This window comes from Elephantulus edwardii, unplaced genomic scaffold (assembly GCF_000299155.1).
Source record: "Elephantulus edwardii isolate Elephantulus edwardi_28Jun2011 unplaced genomic scaffold, EleEdw1.0 scaffold00116, whole genome shotgun sequence".
NCBI lineage: Eukaryota > Metazoa > Chordata > Mammalia > Macroscelidea > Macroscelididae > Elephantulus > Elephantulus edwardii.
In genome coordinates, this window is record NW_006399866.1 from 11,069,850 (window position 1) to 11,097,049 (window position 27,200).

The 27,200-nt window shown below is 41.9% G+C and overlaps 1 protein-coding gene across 1 annotated transcript in view; it reads right to left on the reverse strand.

Annotated features, from left to right (window-relative positions):
* Nucleotides 1–897: 897 nt before the first annotated feature.
* The window catches only part of RABGAP1 (RAB GTPase activating protein 1), a 148,593-nt gene continuing 122,290 nt past the window's right edge, over nucleotides 898–27,200 (reverse strand). Inside the window, exons 19-25 of the mRNA XM_006892587.1 lie at nucleotides 13,658–13,750; nucleotides 13,141–13,251; nucleotides 6,089–6,193; nucleotides 5,233–5,316; nucleotides 4,127–4,198; nucleotides 2,258–2,455; nucleotides 898–1,023 (exon numbers count right to left, since the gene is read on the reverse strand). Coding sequence (XP_006892649.1) covers nucleotides 898–1,023; nucleotides 2,258–2,455; nucleotides 4,127–4,198; nucleotides 5,233–5,316; nucleotides 6,089–6,193; nucleotides 13,141–13,251; nucleotides 13,658–13,750 — 789 coding nt within the window. The remainder of the gene's footprint in view (nucleotides 1,024–2,257; nucleotides 2,456–4,126; nucleotides 4,199–5,232; nucleotides 5,317–6,088; nucleotides 6,194–13,140; nucleotides 13,252–13,657; nucleotides 13,751–27,200) is intronic.

Here is a 27,200-nt window from a genome sequence, read left to right on the forward strand (position 1 = left end):
AAAGGTGGGAGGAGAGCAGAGCCCCGCAAACCGTGAGTGGAATTAAGTGCCCAAATAACCACATAATTAAGTTGTGCAGATCAGCAGTCCTAGTCTGGGATTTAAACACTGTCAGTTGGATGAACTGGGGAAAGAATATTCTATATACACATATACATGAGACATTAAGTAAAATAAGATTTGTCCATGTTCTGATTAATCCAGTCTCACAGTTAAGTCACCCAACCAGCACTGTGAAGTGATTTTGGCAGCTAATGCTAAAAAATAGGAGAAGAGTTGCATAGAATTGATCAGAAACATGTGAATAATGCCAAACCAAAACCTGTGCATTATACAATTGAACAAAAGTAGGTGGCTTCAGCTACAACCATGAAACCTTCCTATTTAAAACAAAGTGCTTTTCCATGTCTACCGGGGGGGATGCAGGAGGGCTCTCTGCTGGCACTGAAGCAGATACGAATTATGTGAGTTACTGATCCCATAATACCCCTCCCCTATAGAGCTATATATATATAGATAGATTTAAAAAAAATTAAAGGTTTAGAAATAACAGACCGAAAGTTCTCCAAACTCTAATCATGTAAACTCAGCTTCTGAGTTGGTTAAAGTGGTGACCTACACTGAGAAACTGCCCAGGAGGTCACACCAGGGAGTGTTTCCTAGTGTGTTTGGAGCATCATCTGAGCTAGCAGGCCTGTTAGTATCAGTAGTTAGGAGAGCCCTACCCCAGAAGTCGCCTGCTTCATGAGCTCTGGTCCAATGACCTACCAGCATGCTTCTATTGTTCTGACTTAGGTACATTCTGGTCCTGGGACATGTCACAGAATCACACATCTGGCCAAAGAAGGCAACAAAAGGTGTCATGTTTTCTGAAGGTTGTCGAAACAGAAGCTGCTCTCAGCAAGTCTCTTTCCCCTGAACCCCGGTTGCTGCAGTCTTTATGGAGCTCAGTGTTCGGTTGAACCACGTCTTCTTGGCAGCCTGTACCTCATTGAGGGCAAGGCCTAAATGGTGTTCCAAGTCCTGCAAGGGAAACAATGCACAGGAGGATGTTGGGCCCCATGACAATGATGGTTCCTCCCCATAGCCAAGCCAAAAAAAGAATCCAGTCTAGTCACCCGAGAGGCCTCTAGAAATTCCGCCTATCTCAAACGGGCAGAGAGAGGAAGATCTGCAACGCCTACACATGACCTTTCCTAGTTAGGGCCTTGGTTCTTGCCTAGTCTGTTTCTTAAAACAGCCTGCTAGCTTAGCATCTCCCTCCCCTGTCCATGATCACCATGTACACCAGGCAGATGAGGCTAAGCTCTGTGGCATCAATACCCTGTACAAATTACAGCCTCAACTCTTAGCACAGCATCCACGATGCTTAACAATCTAGACTCTCCTTCCTCCAGCCTTCAAGTCCACCTCCACCCTACTACACGGGAGCAGCTTTTAAGAAGCTGAGGTTCCCTACTAAGCAGACCCTTCCAGCCCTCTGCTACTGATCATGCCACTCTCTCCACCTAAAATGTTCTCTGTCTTCTGCATCTGACACCACCTGCTCATTCTCTGCTCACAGCTCGGATACTGATGCTTTGAAGCCTTTCCTGACTGATCTGGTCAGCTGCACAAAGCTACATCTGAGCTTTGCAGTCTCAGCACCTACAACAGGGCCTGGCAAAGAGCAGATGCCTAGTGAATGTGCATTAAGGAGACCACAGAGCCTATACTTTTGACCCGCCTCTGTTCTTTCGATGGTGCTCAGTGCCTGGCCTATGCTAAGCAGTCATGCTAGTGGAACTAGCACTGCAGAATAAAGCCCAAGATAGCTAAGTGATGGCAGTTGGGGAGTCCAAGCTCCCATATATGAAGCCCTCACTGTGTGCTGTGATATGCCGTCTTATTTCATAACAATCCTACCAGGTAGGCATTTTCCTCATGGGCATCTGTGCTATTAGGCTACTCGACTGACCCCAAGGTCGGAGAAATTGGTGGTACAGCCAAAGCATATGCTCTTCTGATCACCACACCCGTTTCTAAATTCTACGGCTAAGGATCATTATGAAAACATTCAGTCCTTAGGACAGGCCAAATACTGACTAAACATACTTAGTAAGTAATAAGGGTTCTTTCTGTAAGGATTATGGTCCAACTCTAAAACCAGCCAACCAGCCCCAAACTGTAAACATGGTTTCTGGGTTCCACACATCTCACCAATAGAGAGGGCACTTCACACATCAGGGGGATAGGCTCCAAAGCTCATGGCTGTTACCTGTATCTTGCACTCAGCTTCCACCAACTGGAGCTTGGTCTGAGCCAGTTCTAGTTCCATCTCTCTCAACTGGTTCTTGAGAGTCTCCTTCTCTTCATCTGTATCTTCATCCAGAAGCTCCTTAGCTGAACTGATGCCCTTCACTCGTCCTTCTTTGTTGAAAAACTCCCGGCAGCGCTCACAGTCATCCACTTTTTGCTGGAAATGTCAAGGAAAAAGATGTAAAGACAAACTGACCCCTAAAGGATGGTAAGAGCGCCTCCTTTCTGCAGGGCCAAGCAAGGGCCACTTCTCATGCTACAGCTTCTTGAAAACTACCTGCTGTCTGGAGAAGCTGGGAGATAACCTACTGGGAACCTGGAACTGTATGCCCCAAACAGGAACATCATCTTAGATCCTGACTCAGGAAACTTACAAAAAGGGAATAAACTAACAGGAAACCACTCAGTACACCGTGCATTATGTATGCAGCCTTAAAAAGCTTTGTAAAGAATTTTTAATAACCTGGAAAAGTGGTAACATATTGAGTGAAAAAAACCAGAACATAAAATCTATATACCACATGTCATCAAAAGATGCCGATGTCTGTATGAAATGTCACGATTTTAGGTTCTAGAAGGAAAAAGTCCTGCTATTAAAGTTACAAAAAGCTTTCAATTAAAAATGCATATCTTTTTTTTTAAATTTTTTTTTAAATTTTGTGTGCGTGTACCGTCAAATCAGATCTGACTGGTACAGGAGGATATTGCACCTCCTTCTCCGGCAGAGCGTCTGGTGGATTCGAACCGTGTTCCTCTGGGATTGCAGTGCAGCTTCTTGCCACTAGGCCACCAGAGCTCCCCAAAAATACATATCTTAATTTCAAGTGAAAAAAAAAAATGCTTATCTTAGAACAAATGAGATCTTTCATGTTAAAAGTTAACACAGAACAAAGACTGAGAAACTCTACATCAAAATATAAATGGTAATCGAATCTCTGCGTAACTGGGTTACAATTATTTCTTCTTCTTAGTTTTAGAAAGAAATCTAATTTAGAAGAATAGGCACTTGTGGTTAAACCACAGTAAGAAGAAGACCTAGAGAAGTATTCTAGGTCCACTGACACCCACCCCAGACAAATGATGTTAGTGCAAACATAGCCATGAAAATGGGTCTTATGTATGTCCTTGAAGTATCTTTTAGTCAATTACTCATTTTAGTTAAAATCCGATACACTCAAATACAGGGAAAAAAACCTCACAAAATTACAATCTGTCAAACTAACAATTCAACACTAAGACTCATTTACATGAAAAAAACAAAAGACCAAACTAAAAACCAAGCAGGAAAATGTTGTCCACAGTCCTTCACACTGAATTTGGATCCATTAGAGCAGAAGGAATGAGCTGGCGGAGTGTATTCAGCAACAAACCTTAACACATGGTCCTGTCCTCCATAACCCATCTCATCCCTCATTTCACTTCCAGGACTTGTTAGCCTCGCTGCATCCATCCACTATTATCTACCACCCTGATGACTGGAAATCCTGGAGGAGTTCTGTGACACATGTACGTTGAGATCTAGACTTTTCTCGGCCTCTTTTGTATTTCCTTCTGGGATAAAACAAGCATAGCATTATAACTCAATAACTGAGCGAGGCCTGTGGCAGGCTTCTTATCAAGTATTTGGTGGGGCCTTTCACTTTCAAATCCAGGTAAAACAGCTCCTTCTCAAAACCTGTTGTGCTCAAAAGAGCCCCAAATAAACTGCTGCTGTTTGGTGCCGTCGAGTCGAGTATAACTCATAGTGACCTGATGATCTTTAACCCTGTCCTCTCCTCCAGATAAACTAGGAGGTGTCAAGTCTATGATCACAAAGTGAAAGACTTACCCGAATTTTCTCAATTTCCACTTTATTAGCTGTCTGCTGCTTCTCCAGTCTTTCACTCAACTGAGAGCAAATCTAAATGGAAAACAACAATCTCTTGAGCAGCATGATCATCTGCAGAACATGCTCAGGATACACTGTAGTGGGAGCTGGAGTTATGTTACGTGAAATTAATACAAAATGGGCTGCAAATGTCAGAAAGTGGGTTAAGACTGATGGATGATAAGCTCCTTATGGGCGGGATCTGTGTCTGAGTCGTCATTGTGTCTCCCATAGCACCTATCAATAAAATTTTCTTAAATTAAAAAAAAAACAAAACCAAAAAACTGTGGGATAAGCAGCGGTTCATGCAGCTGTGCCGCCCCAACATCTATGGGTCTATCTCCGGCAGGAAGCTTTCTGTGCCTCCACTCAATGGCCAGTGGTTTATGAATGCTGCCAACCTCATGAACTATGAAATCCACATGTAGGAAGGAACAAGGACGACTAACGTTATAACCCAGCCAGTCTGGTGGAAAACTAGAATGTCCCAGACCATGTGTCACCATGAGTGATTGAGTGGACAGTGAAGGGCTCCCAAGAATGAACTGCTGCTTTCATTTAATATTCAACCTATTGCTGTCATGTTAAATCCAAGTGATAGCACTCCTTCACTGGCTTTGAGACTAAATCTTTATGGGAAGAGACTGCACACCCTTCTTCTATGAAGCACCTGGTGAATCTGAACCAACAACCTTTCAGCAGCTAAGTGTGCACCCACCACACCATCAGGGAGCCTTTCACACAGGACCTGCTCCGATGGTAAGGACGGTCCTTGTGTTGTACAAAAGGTGCAGTCAGCGCTGACTTGACAACAGCTACCAAGGAATGCATGTGGCCGACCCTCTAAACACCATCTGACAGAATCTTCCCAATGGTTCTGTCAGCTTGGGATGCTTTCTCTTATTTTACAGTTGAAAATCAGAGAAGTGACATAATTTGTCAATGCCAATGGTGAAGCCAAGATCTGGAACCCGGGGGTCTATCTTAAGCCTTCAGGTTTGGAGGGCTTTGGGTTTGAAATCAGGGCTTTTAATGTGTGGCTCGATCCCAGGGCAAACAGGACTCACCTGCTTATAGTCACCAATGATTGAACTGTTTTTTTTAATTTCAGATTCCGCTTTGTCAAGTTCCCGACGGCACATTTCTTTTAACTGCACACATGAAAAAGCAAAGTGAAGGTTTTCAGGGAAAACTAGAGGAGGCTCTGAAACTTTCTGCTAAATGTTGTGGTTCTCAGAAAGTGCCTGACCTAACTCTCAAAGGGCCCTAATTTATTTACTTTCTCCCTTGACTGCTGGGAGCACTTACTGCCAAGCAAAGGAGAGAACAGTGAAAAATTCTCAAACTACTGAATCTCAACAAAAACTAAGACTTCAAAGGAAATGCCTCCTTGTCAGAACAACTTAATCTATGAAAAAGGACTATAATTCTCTGAGTACCTCACCTCAGGCAGCTCCAACAGACGAGGAGGGGGAGGGGGTTAGCATGAAGGAGAGCTGGGGCCAGGGGTGGGGAGATGGGCTCACTCCAGGCTGTAAAGCACTCGAAGGACTGTGCCCTCAGAGCTGTGGAGAGCTGGCTCAGATAAGACTTGCAGAGTCAGCTTGTGGGATAAACATCAGGGGACAAGTAGATGGTAGAGCCAAGCATACACTCTATGATGCCTGTTTCCTTTCCAGAAATGCTAACCCTCTTTGTTACTTAGATGCTTTTACATAGGACTCTCACCTGCTCTAGTGAAGACTGAAACTTTAATGATTAAGAATACGAGTTACACAGTAAACAAGGCTTCTGGAAGGATACTTAAGCCAGCCAGCTGTGTCTGGGTTGTCCAGTGCCAACAGGAAGCTACCAGTTGAACTCCCAACTCTCAAGCACATGAAAGACAGAGGAATGTGAGAGAGGGAGACAAAGTCCCTTCACCTGAGCAGATTCTTCTTCCAGCCGTCTTTTTTCTTCTTCTGCATCAATCAATTTCTGTTTGGTCATAAGCAGCTCCTTATTGAGTGCATCTGCCTTTTCCTCAGCCTGAAAACACAGTTAACAAATGCTGTCACAAACAAGAACTGAGAATCACAAAATGTTTCAATTACCCAGCACAATTCCATTTTAAGATAATGGAAACTGTGATCAGAAAAGGAAAATGATGTGCCCGAAATTATAGAGAAAGGCCAAATCCAGACAGACTAGATAACATGGACAGATGTGCTCCAAGGCCGTGCTTTGGCGTTCAGGCTTTGGCCCCACACAGAGGGGCAAGTCACTGAGCCCTCTATGACCCTCAGGCTCTTTTTCTGAGAAGTAAGACATGGAAAGCACACTTGTACATAATACCTGAAGTAAACAAGCAATAAAACATAGCTGCCATTACTATTTATAGAATAAGCTGGTTTTCTTCTCAACTCCCAGCATTTCCTCTGTTTTAGCACCCGAGTGTTATATTTCATTATTTCTATCTGATAAGGGAGGATGCTCTTTCCTAGCATTTTCTCTTTGCTGTTTGAAATGGTCATACTATACCTCAGTCTTTTGCTAGAAAAAGCACAGAAAAATCTGATGCTGTGGGTTTCCAGGGGTTAATGGCATTTCTACACTTGCCGAAAGGATTCCCAACACCAGATATTCCAAGGATAAGTGAGTAATTAGTACCATGCTCTGGTGGCTTAGTGGTAAGAACTGCACTGCTAATGCAAAATTACATGCTTTGAACCCTCCAGCTGCTCTGCGGGAGAAAGATGGGCAGTCTCCTCCTGTGCGATACACTGCCTCTGAAGACCCTCCGGAGAGTCAGCTATGGGTTAGTTCTGACTTGAGGTACACACCACCACTCCCACCACATAGGGTAGTCAAGGAAGTGGACCAGAGACTCTTGGGTAAAGAACATTACACAGGGGTCTATGCAAGTCTTTTACACAACCTTCCCTTGTGATAGATGGTGGCTTCCCTGAAAGTAAACAGCATTTCTGATGTCATGAAGTGAAAGTGCCGCAGATGAGCGAGCAACCATGCTTCCCATAGCTCCAAACGTCCTCACAAAGCCAGAGGGCCGGGCCTCCAGTGGGGAGTCCGAGCACCTCAGACTCAATGATATGCAGAGTCACAAGGCCATCAATTACCGGAAAACCACAACTACATGGAATTGAATAGGCTTTGGGCTGTGGTGTTGGCGAAGGCCCTGCATATCCCATGGACTGCCAAAAGAACAGACATGTCCTGAAAAAAGTGCAGCCAGACTGCTCCTTGGAGGCAAGGACGGTGAGGCTTGGGCATGTTGTTCGGAGAGGCTAGTCCTTCAAAAGAGACCTCATCCTGGGGGGGGGGGGGGGGGGGGGGATAGTGAAAGAGGTGGCCCTAAACCAGGTGGAATGACGCAGTGATTGCAGCAATGGGCTCACGTGTGTCAGACGGTGAGGAGGGCACAGGACGGGGCGGGGTTCGGCTCTGATGTTCACAGCGTCTCTGTGAGCTGTCCCTAATGGCACCTGACAGCAGAAACACAACGATCTCTTTTCCTCCCTTGGACTCAGTTACCACCATTGGAGCGCAGCTTTGGAAAATGTGCCACATGCTCTGCTTTCTCCTCTGACCTCCCCCCACGATGGACAGAGGTTATGGAACACTGATGACCAGATGCGTGAAGGAATCAGGTCATGCACAGGGCTTTCTCATTTAAGAGTCTATGCTTTTGCCATGATTCCAATTTTCCTTACCCATCCTGCCTCCCCAAATGATATCAAGTGTATTTTCTGTCCTTTCTAGGAAAGGAAGTAATTTCTTGCCACTCTCACAAAGCATGAAGCAGGGCTGGCATCTGAAAATAGGGCTTATACTGAGCCCAGCATTTGTGCATCAAGTCCAAGCGCCGACACTCTATGCTGGCCAATGGCAAGCTCCCCAAAAGCTACTGGATTGACCGAAACAGTGTCCTCCAAATGCACCACACTCGCTCCACAGTCACTCTGTTTACATAAGTACATGGGGAACATCTGGACAGAAGAGAAATCCAGATCAGTAACAGGGACTAGACTTTCCTCCTACAGTAACCAGAAAATGGAACAAAATATATGAAACTATTATTTTCAAACTCTGAAAACAGGAACTATAGGACTGGTTTCCAGAGAAAAAGAAGTAGGGCCTACTGCCACTCTGACTTTGTGAATCAAGGAACTAGGAAGACAGGAGAGGCTGCAAGCAGAGCACTGAGATCTCCAAGGGTTAAGGAAGCAGAGCTTAGAGATCAGAAAGGCTACGGGGGCTGGAAGCGGCAGGGCAGAACTGTGGAGAAGAGTGAGGTCCAAAGAAGCACACAGGTCAATAAAGAGGAGAAAAAGAAACAGGCAAACACCCAATGAAACCAAAGGTAGCAGAGAGACAGGAAAAAGGGAACAAATACCAAAAATAACAAAACATCAAGGTGGCAGGCTTAAATCCAACCACAAATCATTAAATATACAGTTGGGGGGGGGGAATCTAGTTAAAAGGCAGAGACTGTCAGACTCAGTTAAAAAAACTGGCTACAAAACCTCATTTTTAACTATAAAGCCACAGTAATGCTAACAGTAAGAGATGAGATAATATACTATGCAATCAATAATGTTAAGGAAGCCCAAGTCTTGTCATTAATACCTGAGGAAGTGTATTCCCACCCATCTTTCTCTACTGAAGCAGCTCATGGAGTTGAACCATAGACCTTTTGGTTAGCAGACTGACTCTGTACATCTTAAGCCACCAAGAACTCTTTCAAAGTATTTCTGCACAGGGACTATTATCAGGAACAAAGAAGCAAGTCACTCCATTAAGAAGGCTTAATAATCTGAAATGTACGAATGTACACAGAAAAATACATGGAAGACTGACGTAACTGAAAAGAAGACTAGGTAAGTGCACAGTAAAAGCAGGTGAGGCCCACGTGGGTCAGTCGGTGCCGAGGCAGGGACTCCATGAGCCACTGAATAACTGAATACCACCATCAACCAACTTGACCTAGCTGACATTTATCACTCTTCCCACAAAAAAAGACTTTCTTTTTTAACATTTTTATTCATTCAGTGTTGCACATTTTCTTCCTGCCCTCTCCTTTTCTCCTCTCCCAGTCCACTTTTCAATGCCCCTCTTACTCCAGGTTATTGTCATACATGTAATACCTAATCTTATATTCCTTTCAGACAGCTCTTCCCTCATCTGTTCTAAGGCAGTGTTCATTATCTATCCACTCTTTCTCCATTCTCCCACCAAGCCCCCATTCCAGTCTCATTTTATAACAGCCGTGTTAGGCAGTATTTGTCCTTCTGTGACTGAGATAATGTCCTCAAGTGCCTCTGGGACTCTAGTGGCCTGCTGAGGGAGGAGTTGTGCTCCAACCCAAAGGCAAGCAGTCCAAATCCAGCAGGGGCTTTGCTGGAGAAGAAAGGGCAACGCTGGAAGGTCAGCTATGGGTCGGTGCCAACTCAACGGTACTGAACAACAACTACATGTGATGTTTGCCCAAACAGACCGTGCAGTAGGCCATAAGATAAGGATCAATGTATTTTAAGAGGTTTAAAATCTGAAAGGATACATGCTCTGTTCATAATGGAATGGAATTCACAACAAGATAATTTCTGGGAAAAATGACTTGTATTTGGAAATGAAACATCCTACTTCTGAACTCCCAAAAAGGAGGTTCTGGCACTCTAGTCTGTTTACCCCTGAGAGCTGAGTGAGTGTGTCTCTCGCTGTTTGAATCTCCCAGCTGCTGACAGGCAGTCCCCTGTACGATTTACAGCCTTGCAAACCTGACGGACAGTCAGGCAGGAGCTGGTTCCAACTCAACAGCAATTAGGTGTGAATTAAAAGGAAAAGCTCAACAAAGCACAATTTACAAGCTGCAGATGAAGTGGTGATTCACAACTTTAAATGCTTATTTTAGAGACCCACTGCCCTCAAATCAACTTTGACACCACCGCTGGCTTATCTTTCTTCTGCAGAGACACTGCTGGTTTTGAACTGCCAACTTTTCAGTGAGCCACCCAATACATAATTACACTGTGTCACTAAGGCTCCTTTTCTAAAGGTGTAAAAATAAATTCTGCAAGCTTATTTCTTAAGAAGCTAGAAAAGGAAAAGGAAAGTAAGCACAAAGTAAGTAGAAGGGAAAAAAACAGAAAATAAGCAACAGTAAAAACTAATGAAGTGAGATGCTTCTGTCTAAATTGATCAAAGTAAAAAAAAAAAGGGGGGGGAATGAAAAAACAAACTCCACCACAAATTCCCTTCCAGGAATGAAAGCACGGCCTATCTACAGATCTTAAAAACATTAAAAGTTTAAGGAAATATAAACAACTTCATGATGATTCACTTGATGATTAAGATGAAATGGATAAATTGTTGAAAGACATGAACTATATAAATAGATACATGAAGAATTAGAAAGTTTGAATAGTCTCATATTTATGAAAGAATTAATAATTAAATAACTTAGTGCAAAAAACCATTCATATCAGGAGATGGCATCACTGATGAAGTAAATAAAAAACTAATAAAAAAAATGGTACCAAATCCACACTAAGTCTTTAAGGGAATAGGAGGAAATACTTCTCAGTTCATTTTATGAGGTGGCATTATCCTGATATCAAAACCAGACAAAGACATTAAACTGCCAATAACACAGTATAACTATGTAAGATAGCTTTCCTGTTTCTACCTCTATTGTCTTATCAAAATAGAGGATCTTAATTATATTCCTTATAAAACAAGGAGTTATGCTGAGGATTTAATAATATATGCAAATGACACAGTGATTAGCACTTTTTAAGTACTCAAGACACATCAGCTAGTATGTATCAGGGTCACTGGTTCTCTTCTCCAGAGTTCTAACAGCAGTTCATAGCTTCCTGCCCCACACGGCTATGAAGACGGTGTGCAATTGGAGAAGTCAGATGGGTCTGCCTCTGCTTTTTCCAGGTGTACTCACCTTTCTAGCCTCAGTTTCCTGACTTGTTTAAGGAATTTTCATTCATGCCACCTTTTTTTTTTTTGAATGGCTAAAGAAAATAAGAGATACTGGCGCTTTAAAAATGCCGGGCAAATAGATCCTTGGTTAATCGGAATTCATTTTATTATTTTTATTTTTTCTCATCTCTGATTCTGAGAATGTAACCTAGTTCTTTGACAAGCATGTCAAGAATAACTAGGGGGACATCATCATTATTATTACTGTGAGATTTTAAAAAGTAACAGCTCAAACTAAAGTTCTACCAGGAATTTTATTCTAAGCTGCCCCTGGTAGTTTAATCACAGAACACAGAGACTTTTCTTTAGGAATACTTTTCTTCTCTTTGATTCCATATGGTTTCATCCTTACTGTTATGCGCTGACTCAATGTACCCCCGTCCCACTCTCCTCACTAGGAGAAATGCCTAAACTGTGAGATAATGTTTCTGTGTAGAAAAAGTGATTTTACAAAGAGAAACAGTGGGTATGTAGGGAATTTACACCCCAGGGAGGAAACTTAAAGCCCATGAGAAGACTGGTAAACCTAAGGTCAGTAAGATCTCTAGGCTAAGGTCATTAAGGGCTAATGACCTTGAAAGACGTTCCCTGGACATACTGGGAAACGGAGCTTTCCCATTTACAAAGAGCCATCCGATGGAGGGACACGGGAATGGAACACTACCTGTGCCTGATTACACTACCCAGACTACTTCTAATACATAGCAATCATAATTCTCAGGGACACAGCTATTATTATACCATTATAATACCCTGTGATATGGCTATTATTCTGTTTATCATTTACAGGGGGTTCAACGTGAACTTCAAATTAGAGTAGCTGGTATTAGAACTAAGGTCTGTCTAAAATTTTCTATTATTCAATTTCTATAGACCAGGGGTAAACAGATAGTTCCATATCACACTCTAGCCAGCTGACATGTGAGTCCCTTAGGAGAATCTAATGAGAGCAGTGATCTTCCACCGATCGAAGTGTATCAATGCACCAAAATGTCAGGATGTCCTGATACCTGACAAAGCCAGAGACTCTTCTGAGAACCTCAGGAAACCAAGTAGCAGAAAAGGAAACTTAGGAGGAAAGCTGCAAAGCTAAGGCCCATGGGCCAAATCCTGGCTCACTATCCACTTTGTAAATAAAGTTTTATTACAACATCATTGATCTAAACTATAAATTAAAGACTACATTTCTTCTAAGAAATACAATACAGATAACAGAAAGACAGTATGATTTTTAAAAAAAATCCATCCTCTGCTAAAGGCTTTACTTTTACAACTTTCTATCCAGTTAGTCAAGGTATTAAAAAAAAATATAAAACACAACAGCAGAATCTTGTACGCCAGAAATCAACATGATAGGATTCCCTCCTCATGACTGTTTAAAAACCTGTTATGATGAGCAGGCCCTCTGGACCTCACCACCAAATGAACCAAAGTAACCCGGCAAAGAATTTAAACCAAGGGCTGAGAGGAAGGTCAAGATCAGACAATGAAATCACTACTTTTATAAACATGTAAAATTTTTAAAAGAAAAGAAGAAAAAAAAAGGAACATTTGCTTACAGAAACAAATAACATAACAACAGGATTCTAAGTGGCCGAGACACTGAGCTGTACTCCAATTCCCAAGCCTTATCCAATAGGCATACATTATGCAGGAGAGCAAAATCTTTGTCTCTGTTCAGAGGAAAGTTTAAAAATGTCATGATGATTAAAATGCTACCGTCAATTGTGACAGCTAATGACAGCCGCATACTATCAAACATCGCTGGGAAAGGAGTCGAAGGCCACAGGATGCAGCAAAGAGCTGTGGCAGGGAGAGCTGAACTTTAGATTTTATCATTACCAAGAATAAAGACATACACAATTGTAACATAAGTGAGATACTCTGGAGGTAACTAGAACAGCAATTAATAAAATGTAAGAAGTTCATTTGATTAGAACAAAAATCAGTATTTCAATCTGATCTTTTGGACTGATTAAACTTACATTATCCAGGTCCTTTCGCAGTGCAATCTTGCTGGTAACGAGCTCATGGGCAAGATCATCATTTTCCTGTTCCAACCTCATGTTAGCTTCTTGTAGACGTCTATTCTCTCGCTGAAGGACAGAAAGGAACCAGTTATAGACATAAAGAGATCAGACTGAAATCCCATTTCTGCAGAACTAAATGCCAAATCTTACTTCTGAATCCTATAGAAATACAGGACGATTGGCAGGACCTGAGGAGTTCAGTGTCAGTAATCATTTATTTTCTACTTAACTGAATCAAGTGACTTCTCCAAGCAACTCTTTATTAACCACGATGAAAGGCCACTGAACTGTAAAAACTAAGCAGTTGCTTTAAAATATAACTGATCTTGTTTTTTCCATTTCTAAGCACAAACCGAAACTTGAAGAGTGGAACTAAGTTTTGAAAGAGGCTTAATAAAGTGAGCTATGGGGACAATTACATTAGACGAAAGACAGAAAGTGCCTCACATCTCCAGGTTATAATCAAACGAACCTCGAATCGCTCAATGGGGTCTTCTTGTTGGGCCTGCTGTTCTCTCATGGTGTGATATTCCTTTTCGTATTTTTTTAACTTCTTCTGGCTAATCTGTAGAACAAACCGAAGCACATATTAAAAGGCATGAAAATGTGGTAGTGATTCAGATACTGCTGACATTCTCAGTTAGTCACTCTGAAAGCAGTGTTTCCTCCTTTTGGAGGGAAATTTGTGAGGCTTGAGTTGATGACCCAAAATTCTTAATAACATGGCCATGGTTCTGCTGGAAACACTGGTTTCACAATGAATGCTGGTTCCTCCCATCTGAGTTCTAGGTCCTCTTTGTCTACAGCAGTAATGCCTCATCATTTCATTTAGCTCATATTAAAGCACTTACTAGGGAGTTCTGGTAGCCTAGTGGCAAGAAGCTGCACTGTAATCCCAAAGTCACATTCTTCAAGGGCACCAGCCACTACGTGGGAGAAGGGTGAGCAATCTCTTCCTGTGCGATTAACTGCCTCTGAAAACCCACTGGAGGGTCAGCTATGTGTAGATTCTGACTCTATGGTACACAATCACCACAACCAAAGCACTAACTATTCTGTGTGGATCATAACAAATTGTGGCTGACACTGAGAGGAATGGGAATCCCAGAGCACTTACTTTTTCTTATGCTAAACCTATACAAAGACCAAGAAGCAGAGGTCAGAAAACAGTAAGGGAACACTGCATGGTCTGAAATCAGGAAAGGCGTGAATAGGGTTGCATTCTTTCTCCATTTGTATGCTGAGCAAATAAATTAAGAAGCTGGAATTTATGAAGAAGGATATGGCATCAGGATCAGAGGAAGATTCATAAACGACCTGTGTTGTGTAGATGATACAGCCTAGGGTGGCAAAAAGTGAAGAAGACTTGAAGCATTAACTGCAGAAGATCAAAGACTATAGCGTTCAATGCAAGTTACATCTTAATATCAAGAAAACAAAATTCTTCACTGTTGGACCAATAGGCAACATGACGATAGATGGACAAAGGATTCAAGTTGTCAATAATTTTATCTTACTTGATCAACAATCAACACCCTTGGTAGCTGCAGTAGAGATCAAAAGATTTGTTGCATTGGAGAAATTTACTATCAAGGAATTCTCTGAAGTGCTAAAAAGCAAAGATGTCTAAAGGCATCTGAATCGAGACTGAATTTTCATTTGCTTCCTATATATCTTAAAAGTTGAATATGGATGAATAAAGATGATAGAAGAATTGATGCCTTTGAATCGTGGTGAGAGTGAAAAGAACTGAATATCTGATGGACCGTCAAAAGAACAAACAAATCTATCTTGAAGAAGTATAACCAGAGTGCTCTTTCTAGAGGGAAGAATGGTAAACTGTGTCTCACTTATTAAGGGCGTATTTTCAGGAGGAACAAGTGTGTGGAGAGAGAGATCATGTTGGCAAAGGTACAGGGTCAGTAAAAGAGAAGAATTCCCTCCAAAAGACAGACTGACACAGTGCCTGATCCAACGGGCCTAAGGGGAGAGATCCTGGGGAGGGCACAAGGAGGGCAAGGCTCGTATCTGTTGTCCTAAGGGTCTCTAGGAGCTGTGTGTGACTTGACAGCACCTAACAACAACAAGAACTAGGCCTTCAGTATGGACTTTATCTCGAAATCAAAAAAACAAAAATTCTCATCACTGGACTGACTAATAGGCAACAAACATTATGACAGATGGAGAAAACAATGAGATTTTCAATGATTTCATTTTTCTTGGATCCACAATCAATGTCCATAGTAACAACACTATGGAAATCAAAAGGCATGTTGAATTGGGAAAAGCTGCTGTTAAGGACTTGCCTGCTGTGCTAAAGAGCATTTACCAATTTAAAGAGCAAGGTGCGCCTGATGCAAGCCATGGCATTTTCAACTGCTTCCTATGCATTTCAAAGTCGGGCATTGACCAAGGATCACAGAAGACTCACTGATTCCTTTGAATTGTGTTAGAGAAGAGCATGGAATATCCTAGGGATTACAAAAAAATACCCAAAAATCTGAGTCTTGGAGGAAGTGCAACCAGTGTGCTCCTCAGAGGAACTGTGTGTCACATTCTCTGGGTATGCAGACAGGAGGAGCCCCAGTCCTCTGAAAAAGACATTATCCTAGGAAAGGGCGAAGTTCAGAGAAAGAGAGACAAAGCCTCAAACAAGATGGACTGACCGGGACTGAGCTCAAGCGCATCAGAGACGGTAAGGGCAGTGCAGGACAGGGCAAGGTGCAGATCTGCGGGTCACAGGGTCATTACCAGCTGTAGTCAACTTAACTGTACCTAACAACAACAAAGCACCAAGTGCTTTAAATTCATGATCTTACAACACCACTACCAGCAGCAGCAGCAACGGCATTTTATAAGCACGGTAATACGGTAAAAAAAGAGGTTATGTGACTTGCTCAAGATTACTCAATTCGGACCCGCAGTTGGATCTCATCCACACTAAGTCTGGAGTCACTTCACTAGCTATTCTCTTTTTCACCTACCTGTCCTCTTTCCTAGCTCCTGTGAGGTTTTTAAAGAGGAACAATTCTCTGTTCTCCTTCTCTCAACCTTTTTCTTACCACCCACTGTAAACCTCAAGGTTGACACTTCTCATCTTCACTGCTTCATGGCCCCTCTCTTTTACTCTCTCCCAATTGGACACTTAACTGTTATGATTACATAGAACTATCCTTAGGGTCACCAATGGTACATTTTTACTCTGTGCAGTGTCCTATCTCAAAGCTCCTTACCTTGCTGCTTTAACATGATCAGTTCACTTCCTTTCCTTCTCGGCAATCTCCTCCTTGGTTTGTTCTCTTGACTCTCCTGCTTCGGTAAAGGCACCCCCTCCCTCCATTCCATTTACTGTCTGACCCCAAACACCAGCCTATGGCACCCCTGAAAAATGCAGTATTTAGAATTTTTTTGATTCCTTCTTCCACACTGATGGACAAATTGCTTTTGTGTTTTTAAGTTAACAAATGTGAGAAAAACAAGTAAGTGCAACCTAAAGAGCCATGCTAGAGCCAGCACTGCTCATCCACACTCAATGCTGCGGCTCTGAATCACACTGATCCACAATTATTTCAGCCTTCACTTTGAGGTGACTAGGACTCTCAAACCAACTTCCTTAATGAATTAAAAACAAACAAACAAAACAACAAAAAAACCCTACAAAAAACAAACCTCAAATTCATGGCCTGTGAGTTGATTGTGACTCACAGTGACCCTGTACTGAGTTTTCAAGGCAGTACATCCTGCTGGGGGAAAAGTGCCCATCTTTCTCTTTTGAAAGAACTGGTGTAATTGAACCTTTCAATAATGGCTGACACTACAACACTGGAGCTCTTCCTTACTGTATAACAAGGGAAAGATGAGGCCCAGATTTGCAGGGTACTGATATCTGCATCTCCAATCCTGTCACATGATTATTATTCCCTTTCCATTTGCAAGCTGCCTGGCTGCAAACACCTGCCCTGGTTGGGGTGTTTGTAAGTTTGCCTTAATTGCAGCTTGGAGTTTGGCCATCGCCCAAGGAGAGGGAGCCAGGAGGCTAACACTATGCCCTGGCTACATCTACAGAAAGACACCCATTAAACACTTGGGGTGAGGCCACAGGCTGGAGAGCTGACCGATCTTTAAACTTAAATCTTCTGTGGTTTAAGGCCAAGGCCAGGGTAAATTTTATTGTGCATCTAAAGTGATTCACAAAGAAAGCATCTAAGTAAAACGTTTGTTTGCACAGTAAATTTATAAATAAATTTAACAGATCAATAGTAAAAGAAGAGAAAATAAATGGAGCTTGTGGGCAGCAAACACTCCTGCCCAGGGCTTTTTTTTATTAGTCTGGGTGACAGGAGGACAGTGGGCATGAGGCTCCCCCTAGTGTTTTTAAAAAAATTACTAACACTAAATTCAAGAAAAACATGACATGGAATCTTGAGGACACCATTTTTCATTCTTATGCTGGGGTAAAGATTTACAGGACAGATCAGTGGAGGGCTGGAACCGACTTGATGGCAGCGAGTTTAAGCTTGGTTTGGTTGATAAGGAAGAACTAAAAACTTTCCCATAGTTCCTCTTTGATAAACATGTATTTAAAATTCTAATTATCAGTTCATGTTTTATTACCCATGTTCCAAAACAAACTCGGCCTCATAACAACAATGTTAAGCAGCCAGTAAAGTCTGGACCCTCACAACTGCCATTTCATTTGGTTTTTTTCCCCATGTTTTCTGCATTGGACATAAGTTATTTTACAGTTAAGAAAAAGACAATATATTTAGAAATAATTCTCTCTGATAAGACACAGCTCTGCATACTCCTCTAGCTGAGGTTCCGCACTGGGCTTCCAAGCCAGTCTTGAGGGAGCGCCCCTCAGGACTGACAGAAGCAGTTCTCCTATCCTCTGCAGAGTCTGCAGGCTGAGTTCTGACTTCACTAGTTCACTGTCGTCTCCTGCACTTCAGCTTTACCTGATCCTTTTATGTTAGTTTATCTCTCCCTCCCTCCTATAACACACACACACACACACACACACACACACACACACACACACACACACACACACACACACACACTCTCTCACTCACTCTCTCTCTCACTCTCAGTGGATTTATAGGTGATCTTGACTTTTGGAGCACAAGTGTCTGAATAGTAGAGGTAATTTGTTAACCTGACGCTGAGGCACAGACCCCGGTCAAAAGACTTCTGTCTGACACCTGGATGTCCTTATGAGGCTGAGGCAGGAAAGACCAGCACCTCTTGGGCTGCCTGTTACACCTGATGTCTCACTGGTCTTTACACCCTGCCTGTGCCTGCAGGGAATGACCAGGACTGCCTGTCTGACAATGAGGACAAGACTCTTGGATTCCTGCACTGACCTTTCTTCTGACGAGTGATGGTAACTGAAGTGGGCGTCCCAGGCAAGCCTAGTCCACCTGCCTGGACAATCTATACCTGACCAATTCCTGTTCATTCTTCATATCACGACTCTGAAATCACTTGTAGAGATGCCTTCCTTCACAAGGCCTGCCCTCCACTAGCCCACATCTTTCTGTTAAATACGAGCACTCTGGCCAAACAGTCTGCAGGGAGGTGTGCTGCTAACCCAAAAGGCGATGCCTCTCTGGCAGCTCAAGCCCACCAAAAAACTGCTCAGAGGGACCTTTGCAATCAACCTCACAAGACAAATGGACAGTCAGTAGGAGTAAGTTCCAGTTCAATCGTCATGTGGGTGAATTCTTTACAAACTCCCACAACATCAAGTCGTCCTTTTCTTCCAGGGTACCATCCAAGTTTATAGCTACTTCTTTATATGTTTATTTGTCTTCCCAGTATGAAAGAAGTAAAAAGCTATGTCTGCTTTTCTTATTGCTGCACCACCAGTACCTAGCATAGTGCCTGGAACATATCTGGGAGTCAGTAGATATTAAACAAGCCAAAGTTGAAGGCCTTCCCTTTAATCTAGTAAGGATGCCGTTGCTGGTGTTAACGTGTCGTCAAGTCACTTGTGTCGACTCACAGCGACCCTATGTCTAACACTTCTGAACCCTGCTCTATCTTGAGCTAACCTCACTGTCTCTGACACACTTACGCCCATTACCCCAGACACTGAGTCAGTCTATCCAAGTTCTTCCTCTCTTGTGCTGTCCCTCCACCCTTCCAAGCATGATGTTCCTTTCCAAGGTCTGGCCCCTTCTTGCAACATGCCTGAAGTATGTCAGACAGAGCTTCAAAATCCTTGCCTCCAAGGAGTAACCTGATTTCAGCCTCTCCAGGACAAACTTGTTTGTCCTCCTAGTAGTCCATGATATATTTGATATTCTTCTCCAGCACAACTCAAAGTCATCAATTCTTCTTCTGTCATCCACAGCCACTGTCCAGCTTTCTGATGCACAGTAAGTAATTGTGAAGACCATAGCCTGAATCAGGTGTACCTTTGTCTCTAGACTGACATCATTGCTTGTCAGTACTCTGAAGAGATCCCTGACAGCAGATTTTCCCAACGCAATTTGTCTGTTGATTTCCTGGCTGCTGGTTGGTACCAAGAGTGTAGTAGCTGTGTACTACCAGGGGCAATATTCTTTGTGAGGTATTAGCCACACAAACATGTACACAAATCACATGATGCCATTTCACATAGAGAGAAATTACTGTGAAATACCTATTGCTTGGCACAGTAAGCATAAAAAAACTTAATAAATGCAGACATATTCTCACCTTTAGAAGTCCAAGGTAACGTCTGCCACTCTCTGATTTATAGAAATAACATTTAAAATACAATCAGGAAGTTCTGGAACAAGCCTCAAATCTGAATCACACTCACTGCTGGCTGACTGGGATCAGAAGCTGGTAGAAATCACCACTTCACATAGATATTTTTACCCTCACAGAAGGTTATGTTGAAATCTGATCTTTGTTATATTCAAATGTACTTCTTTTGGTGGGAGGACTGTATATGTTCATGGACTAAGACAAGGTTTGTCATTCTATATGCTCTCCACCACAGCTACAGAGGCTCTTCACACTTCCAGAGAAGGGTACCCTGCTTCATGGCTCTTTCCTAAAAAATAAACAGAAGGCAACTTCATTCGCCCTCCATAAAACCTTCTGCATGCCAGAGGTCTATCTATGGTTCCACATGAGGAAACCAGAGTAGATATAAGGTGGACTCTTGGAGTATGCCAGCTTAATACTTCAGAAGGATAAACTGATGCAAAATTCCTTGCTTTTGGCTACTTGCCATTACTCTATCACAGGGAGGAAACAAGGCTGTCTCTGAAAACATGTGCCACCTACCCCTGGAAAGCTGGTCTCCAATCAGCTTGGGAGCAGGCAGTGACAAGGCCCATGCAGATGAGGAGCCTGGCTGCCGGCTCCAGCAGAAGGAGATGGAACCTCTGCTGACTGAGAGTGTGGGCTCTCCAACAGGCCGGACCAAGGCTGGATCCTGGCTCGAGAGATGAATCACTGTGCCACCATGGGCACGCTGCCTGATCTCTAAGCCTCAGCTTCCTCATCTGTAAAAATTCTAACAGTTCAGAACTCTTGTTAAAGGCATCAATTGATTTCAAGTGTCATTAAAGTGCCTGGCACAGTGCTTGACACACAGGAAGATCTTGTCAATAAATGACAAGCTTTTATAATCTGGCATTCTGTCTTAAGAGTGTTCTGAATATGTGATGCAAACTATGCTGTCATCAGAGGCTGTGGAGTTACTCTGAGTCAAGGGAACGCCAGGTACAGCGGATGTGAACCACGCCTGATCCTGCCCCATCCGCACAATCTCCACCGTGCTCAGTCATCTGCTGCAGTCTCTGTGCTAATCCAAATCTCTCTCACAAAGCGCCATCTTCTCCTTTCCTGACCCTCCGCCTTTCCAAGCTTGATGTTTTTTCCTAGGGAATCAATCCTCATAACATGCCCAAAGTATATGAGATGAAGTCTCACCATCATTGCCTCAAAGGCATCAACTTTACGAGCCATTTAAATAACCCATCAAGCACTGAAGTGCATGAAATAAGCAGCTCTTTGAAAGAGAAACAGATTTCCAAGTGTGTTTTAAGAAACTGTTGCAAATGTCTGAATTCTTTGTAAGCTAGACTTGTAACAGACTCGGAAGGGGGGGCACGGCGAGGCCCACTGGACAAGGCTGATGTGTGTTGAGGGGGCATATGATGAAGAGGCAAGAGCGTGAGAAAGTTCTCATTGTTTTGTGTGGCAAGATTAGCAGGAAGCTGTGTTGCTAACCCCAAGGCTGCGCCCGTCTGGTACTTTTAATTCACCAAGTCCTTGGGAGAAAGATGGGCAATGTCCTCTCAAGTGATTCACAGCCTCAGAAATTCACAGGAGGGTGACCTATGAGCTGGCTCTGACTCTCTGGCAATGAGTTTGAGTTTTTAAGAATGTAAATGGTCTTGGGCAGGGATTCTGCATTTCCGGTACTAACTTAAAAAAGAACTTGAGATTTACAAATGACCTGTTAGTTAACAATATGCTTTTATATTTACTGACTTGTTTAAACCTTGAAATTATCATCCAGGGATAGGTAGAATTGGAAACAGCACCCTCATCTGAATGATGAGTCAAGACCCAGGCTGGTAAAATGCCCGGTCCAAAATCAAACAGCCAGTGTGTTAAGTGGCACAGACTACAGAAGTACACAACTCTTGTTGATGAGTCTTGTTTCTTATTCATCTCTGTAACATGCTCAGTACTAGAGACTGTTCTTGGTACAGAAGAAAATCTACTGCTGCTGACATGAATTGACTACAGGGAAAATATTCTGGATGTTGGGCAAAGGAGGTGAGAACAGAGCCATTTGGGGACTGATGATCCAGCATAAAGAGAGGAGTAGTGACTTTACAAAGTCCCTCAGTGACTTTTCTCTTTCTATAACCTGCTATCCTAACCTACACTGAGGCACACAGCAGCGGCAGAACAAGGCTCATTGGAACTACTTGAAGCAAATAAGCATTTGATTTAATTTTGAACCTTTTAATTTAATTTGTTCAGAGTTCAGACTCAAACTCTCAAAGGCCACTAAATGGAAACCCGGCATTCTGGTTCTACCATTAGGGTGGTTTCTGTAATGCTAGAAGCAAATCGGTAGCTGAAAGATGAAGACAGACTTAAACTGCTGCTCTTATAGCAACTAACAAAATCTGATCTATTACAGAGAAACAAAGGACCTATGCATAAGTTTCCCTGTGGAATCCAATGTTAAAGACAGGAACAAGCAAAGAAAGCGGGGGAAAGTACACTTTTACTATAGAGAGAGCATGCTTTGAACTCTGAAGTGAAGTCTGATTTACCTTACCACATAGTGGACATCCATCAACAAAAATGGACCAATGTACAAGTAGCTCTTTTACAATGAGCTATCATCACATGCTAGCAATCAGAGCAGTGTTTAATAAAAATTCAAACAAATGCTGGCAAGGGTGCAGAGCGGAACTCTTATACACGGCTGGTGGGAATGGGAAATGGAGCAACCACTATGGAAAACAGTTTGGCACTTTATTATAAAGTTGAGAATAGAAATAATATTTAATCCAGTAATCCCACTACCATATACACACATTTCAAAGACATAAGAACTGTCACACAATGTGTCATACACATACAAACAAGTTCATGCAGCATGATATGCAACAGCAAAGAGTTAGAAACAACTCAAGCTCTTATCAACAGTGAATGGAGAAAGAAATTAAGGTATATTCACACAATGGAGAATTATTCTTCTCTAAACAATAATAATTTGTGAAATACTGTGTACTATGGATGACTCTTTAAGAAATTAGGCTGAATGACATAAGTCAGTAACAAAAGAGCAAGTACTCTGTACTTTAAACTCAGGCCTTCCTGTCAGAACTGATTCAGGGTTGACCCTCCAAGAGGTTTCTGGGAGGCTGGGAATTGACCATCTTTCAGCTATTGAGCCACTGGTGGATCGGAACCACCAGAAAGAGCCATCTTTGGGTTACAATTCAACTCGGTATAGATTATGTTCCCAGCAGCTCCCCAATCATGGTAGCTGCTGCTTTGTACCACTGAGTCAGAAGTGACTCATATCTGACCCTTCAGCATATTTTCAGAGGCTGTAAACTGCCCACCTTTATCCCACAGACGAACTAAGAGATTTGAACCATGTGTTGGCAGAGCAGCCCCTCACTACTATGCCACCACTATTAATAATTTCCTCAACATTTTAGTAAATTTTATTCCAAGAGTTTTTTTATATAGTTTGATTTTTTTAAAATGTCCATTTTAGGTCCCTCTCCCTTTCTTATCATCATTTTTTTTAAACCATCATTGTTAACCCTGCATGTCTGATGTGTGTGTAAACCTTTTCCTTTGCTTTTGAGATCACTACTCTGAAAAGCTAAAGGAAGGATGACACACAGACAACAATCAAATTTGGAAGATAATAATGGTTGGAAGGGAGGGAGAGGGAACAAAAAAAAAGTTGTGTAGAAAATTTTGCAATAAAATTCACTAAAATATTGGAAAAGCCCCCAACCAGTTAAAAAAGAATTTAAAAGTTTCTTTAAATAAAAGAAAAAAATTAAAGTAACTTTTGTTACACTTATTAAATCCTTGTCCAAAAAAGGTGCACAAGGACTAATAATAGCAATGACTTTAGGGTTGGAAACTCTTAGGATTAAATTTCAACTCCACTAATATCATTACTCCACTTCTTAAAACTTCAATATAGACATCTATAAAATAACTTCATGGTCAATGCGAAGATTAATTCACTATTCTAAAAGATTCTAAAGATTCTGTAAAAAAATCAAACAAATAAAAACCACGACCAGCGAAGTAATTCCTCCTACAGTTTAAAATTCTAATACACATAAAAGGGAATAAAGGCAGTTTCTAGTTCACATATAAAAATATCCCTTATTGACAAACCGTAGCATGTTAAAGGGGTTTTATTCCTCTAAAAGTAAAATATATGCTGAGTTAAATATCTCAGTCACAATAGGACAAATACTGTATAGTGCCACTGTTGTAGAACGAGACTGACATCAGGGTTGGGGGTGAGACTGAGAAAAATTGGATAAATTATGTATACTGCATTGAAACAGATGAGGGAGTGAACAGTTTAAAAGTGATATATGATAGGGTATTAAGGTTATGACAAGAGTCCAGACTGAAAGTTGCATAGTGGAGTGTACTAGGGGGGGGGGGGAGACTGTATACCAATCAAGGAATTTTTCTTTTACTTTTCAAAGAGAAGAGCAAACTGGGGGAAGGGGTGGGTAGGGAGAAAAATGCAACAATGAATGAATGGAAATCCAAAATCCTTGTAAATGTTCATTAAAATTAATAAAATAAAGTTAAAAAAAACACCCCCAAACCAAAAAAGTAAAATATATAGGTTTTCAATGACTTAGAGTGATTGCTATGTAGTCATATAGCTAAAGACTAAAGTGTGCCTGATCCAAACCATGGTCTCAACTGCTTGCTACACATCTGAAAGTTGCACAAAGATTAAGGATGACGGAAGAAGAAACAATGCCTTTGAGTTGGGATGCTGGAGAAAGGTACTGAACATTTTATGGACTTCCTAGAAGAACAAGCAGGTTTGTCTTGGAGAGACTAAACCAAGGTGCTCCTCAGAGGCAAGGATAGAGAAACTCTGACACACATGCTTTGAGCACGTTGTTCGGAGGGGTGAATTCTTTGGAAAGGATGTCATGCTTTGAAAGGTGAAGAGTGAGCAAAGAGAGAAAGACCTACAAGACTGATTCACCTGGTGACTCTAACAATGGGCTCAAGTGTGTCTGAGATGGTAAGAATGGGACAAGGTTCAAAGCTGTTGTTCCCAGGGTCACTATAAGTTACAGTCAATGTGACGGCATCTAACAATACCACCGCCAGAACCAGCACCAGCACCACCACTTAGCTACAAAACAAACTTCTCCCCACAAATGTTTTGGGAACAATAAAACTATTTAGGAATTTCTTTTTCCCCCACAAAAGGCTACATGGCAGATTATTGAATACAAACGTGTTTTGGAGCCCTCAGGGTCATTCATAACCTTCTGGAAAAAATTTAGTCAAAGAAGAACTTATATCAATAGTGCACAATTTTCTTTACTATCAAAGATCATGGATCCATCAAGGTGAAAAAAATTCAATGTACAGCTACAGGCTGCTCCTTGGAGGCACGGATTCTGGGGCTTCGCCTGACATACTTTGGACATGTTGTAAGGAGAGACAGGTCTTTGGAGAGGGACATCATGCTGGGCAGAGTGGAGGGACAGCACAGGAGGGGATACCCTCTATGAAGTGGACTGATTCAGTGACTGGGGTAATCGGGATGGGTGTGCTGGAGGCAATGCGATTGGCACAGGATAGAGCAGGGTTTAGGGCTGTTGTGCATAGGGTCGCTATGAGTCGCAAACGACTCGATGGCACATAACAACAACAGCAGCAGCTAAATGAGCTTTGGAATGTGTTACTAAATTATAGCTCATAAATAAAGGGTTGAACAGAAATAAATACTACATCATATAGTTACATCATAAACTCACTTTGAGAAAAGAAAAGGGGAGGAAAAAGAGGTAAGTAAAAGGCCCTGAAAGAGAGATGGAAGGACAGATAAAGAGGCCTCAAGGACAGAGAGGAATACAGACTTTAGCAACATCCCCATCTTGTGGCCATTTCAGGAACTGCCACAGCAAACATCATTGTGGTTGCCCTTTTGCAGTTATGGGGAGTCAGAAGGTAAGTTCTACCAACTAGTTCATGTCACTGCCTTGCATGCCCTTATGAGTGAGTCACTTGACTCCTATGAGCCTCAGTTTCCGTATCTGATTTGCCCTTCTTAGTTCACAGAGTACCACAAAAGAAAAGAAAAAAAAACCAAAAAGAAAGGCTTCCAAGGGCTACACAAATACATTACTAAAACCAAATCACAGGTATCTGTTACCTGTACATGTGAGGCAAACTATTCTCAATTCATACCTTAATAAGAAAGCATAAATGAGTAAACCAAACCATAATTTAAAAACATTTAAATGAATCATAGAGTTGATGCTTCCTTTATAAATTCTTTATCAAAAAGCTACAAATGTACATTTCCAAAACACTTAGCAAGAAGGAACACACATTTCCCTGTGTGAAGCAGGCTGTGGAACCCCACCCAACAGGTACACTTAACATGCCTTACTTACGTACTCTGAGCTCAAGATGGAGTCGGCCAACCATTTTTTAACTGAGGTTTTCTTTATCTGTATCTCTATTAATATTCTTTGGCATTGAGTATAGACTTCAGAGCTCAACTAAATATTGCTAACATCATATTGCACCTTTTAGCAGAAAATGTTCTTCTCCTGGCCTGGTGTATGAGAAGGCTGTAAGTCAAGTGATGAAAAATTATACTTTTATGTAAAACTATCTAAAAACCCTATGTACAACAGAACACATGTAGATAACAGAAAGGGCAACTGAGGCTGAGCTTTCAAATATGGAAATACAAAGGAAGAGGAACAGCTGTAAGCAGACAATAGTGATTGGGACATGGAATGTGAGAACCACGAATGTAGGAAAATTAGATATTGTTAAGGAAGAAATGGAATGCATAAATATTGACATACTAGGCATTGGTGAGATGAGATGGATGGGCATAGGGCATTTTGAGTCGGATGATCATATATTAGATGAAAAGGTGAGGAAAAATGGAGTTGGCTTTCATAGTTAAAAAAAGTCATTGCTAGATCCATCTTGAAGTACAGTATTGTCAGTGACAGGATAATATTCATATGCATACAAGGAAGTCCAGTGAATACCACTATCATTCGGATATATGCACCAACAAATATAGCCAAGGAAGAGGATATAGAATATTTTTACCAACTTTTACAACTGGAGATCGATCGAACATGGAATCAAGATGCATTGATAATAATGGGTGACTGGAATGCAAAAGTTGGGAACAGAAAAGATTCAGTAGTTGGAAAACATGGACTCGGTGACAGAAATGGAGCTGGAGAGAGAATGACTGAATTTTGCGCAAT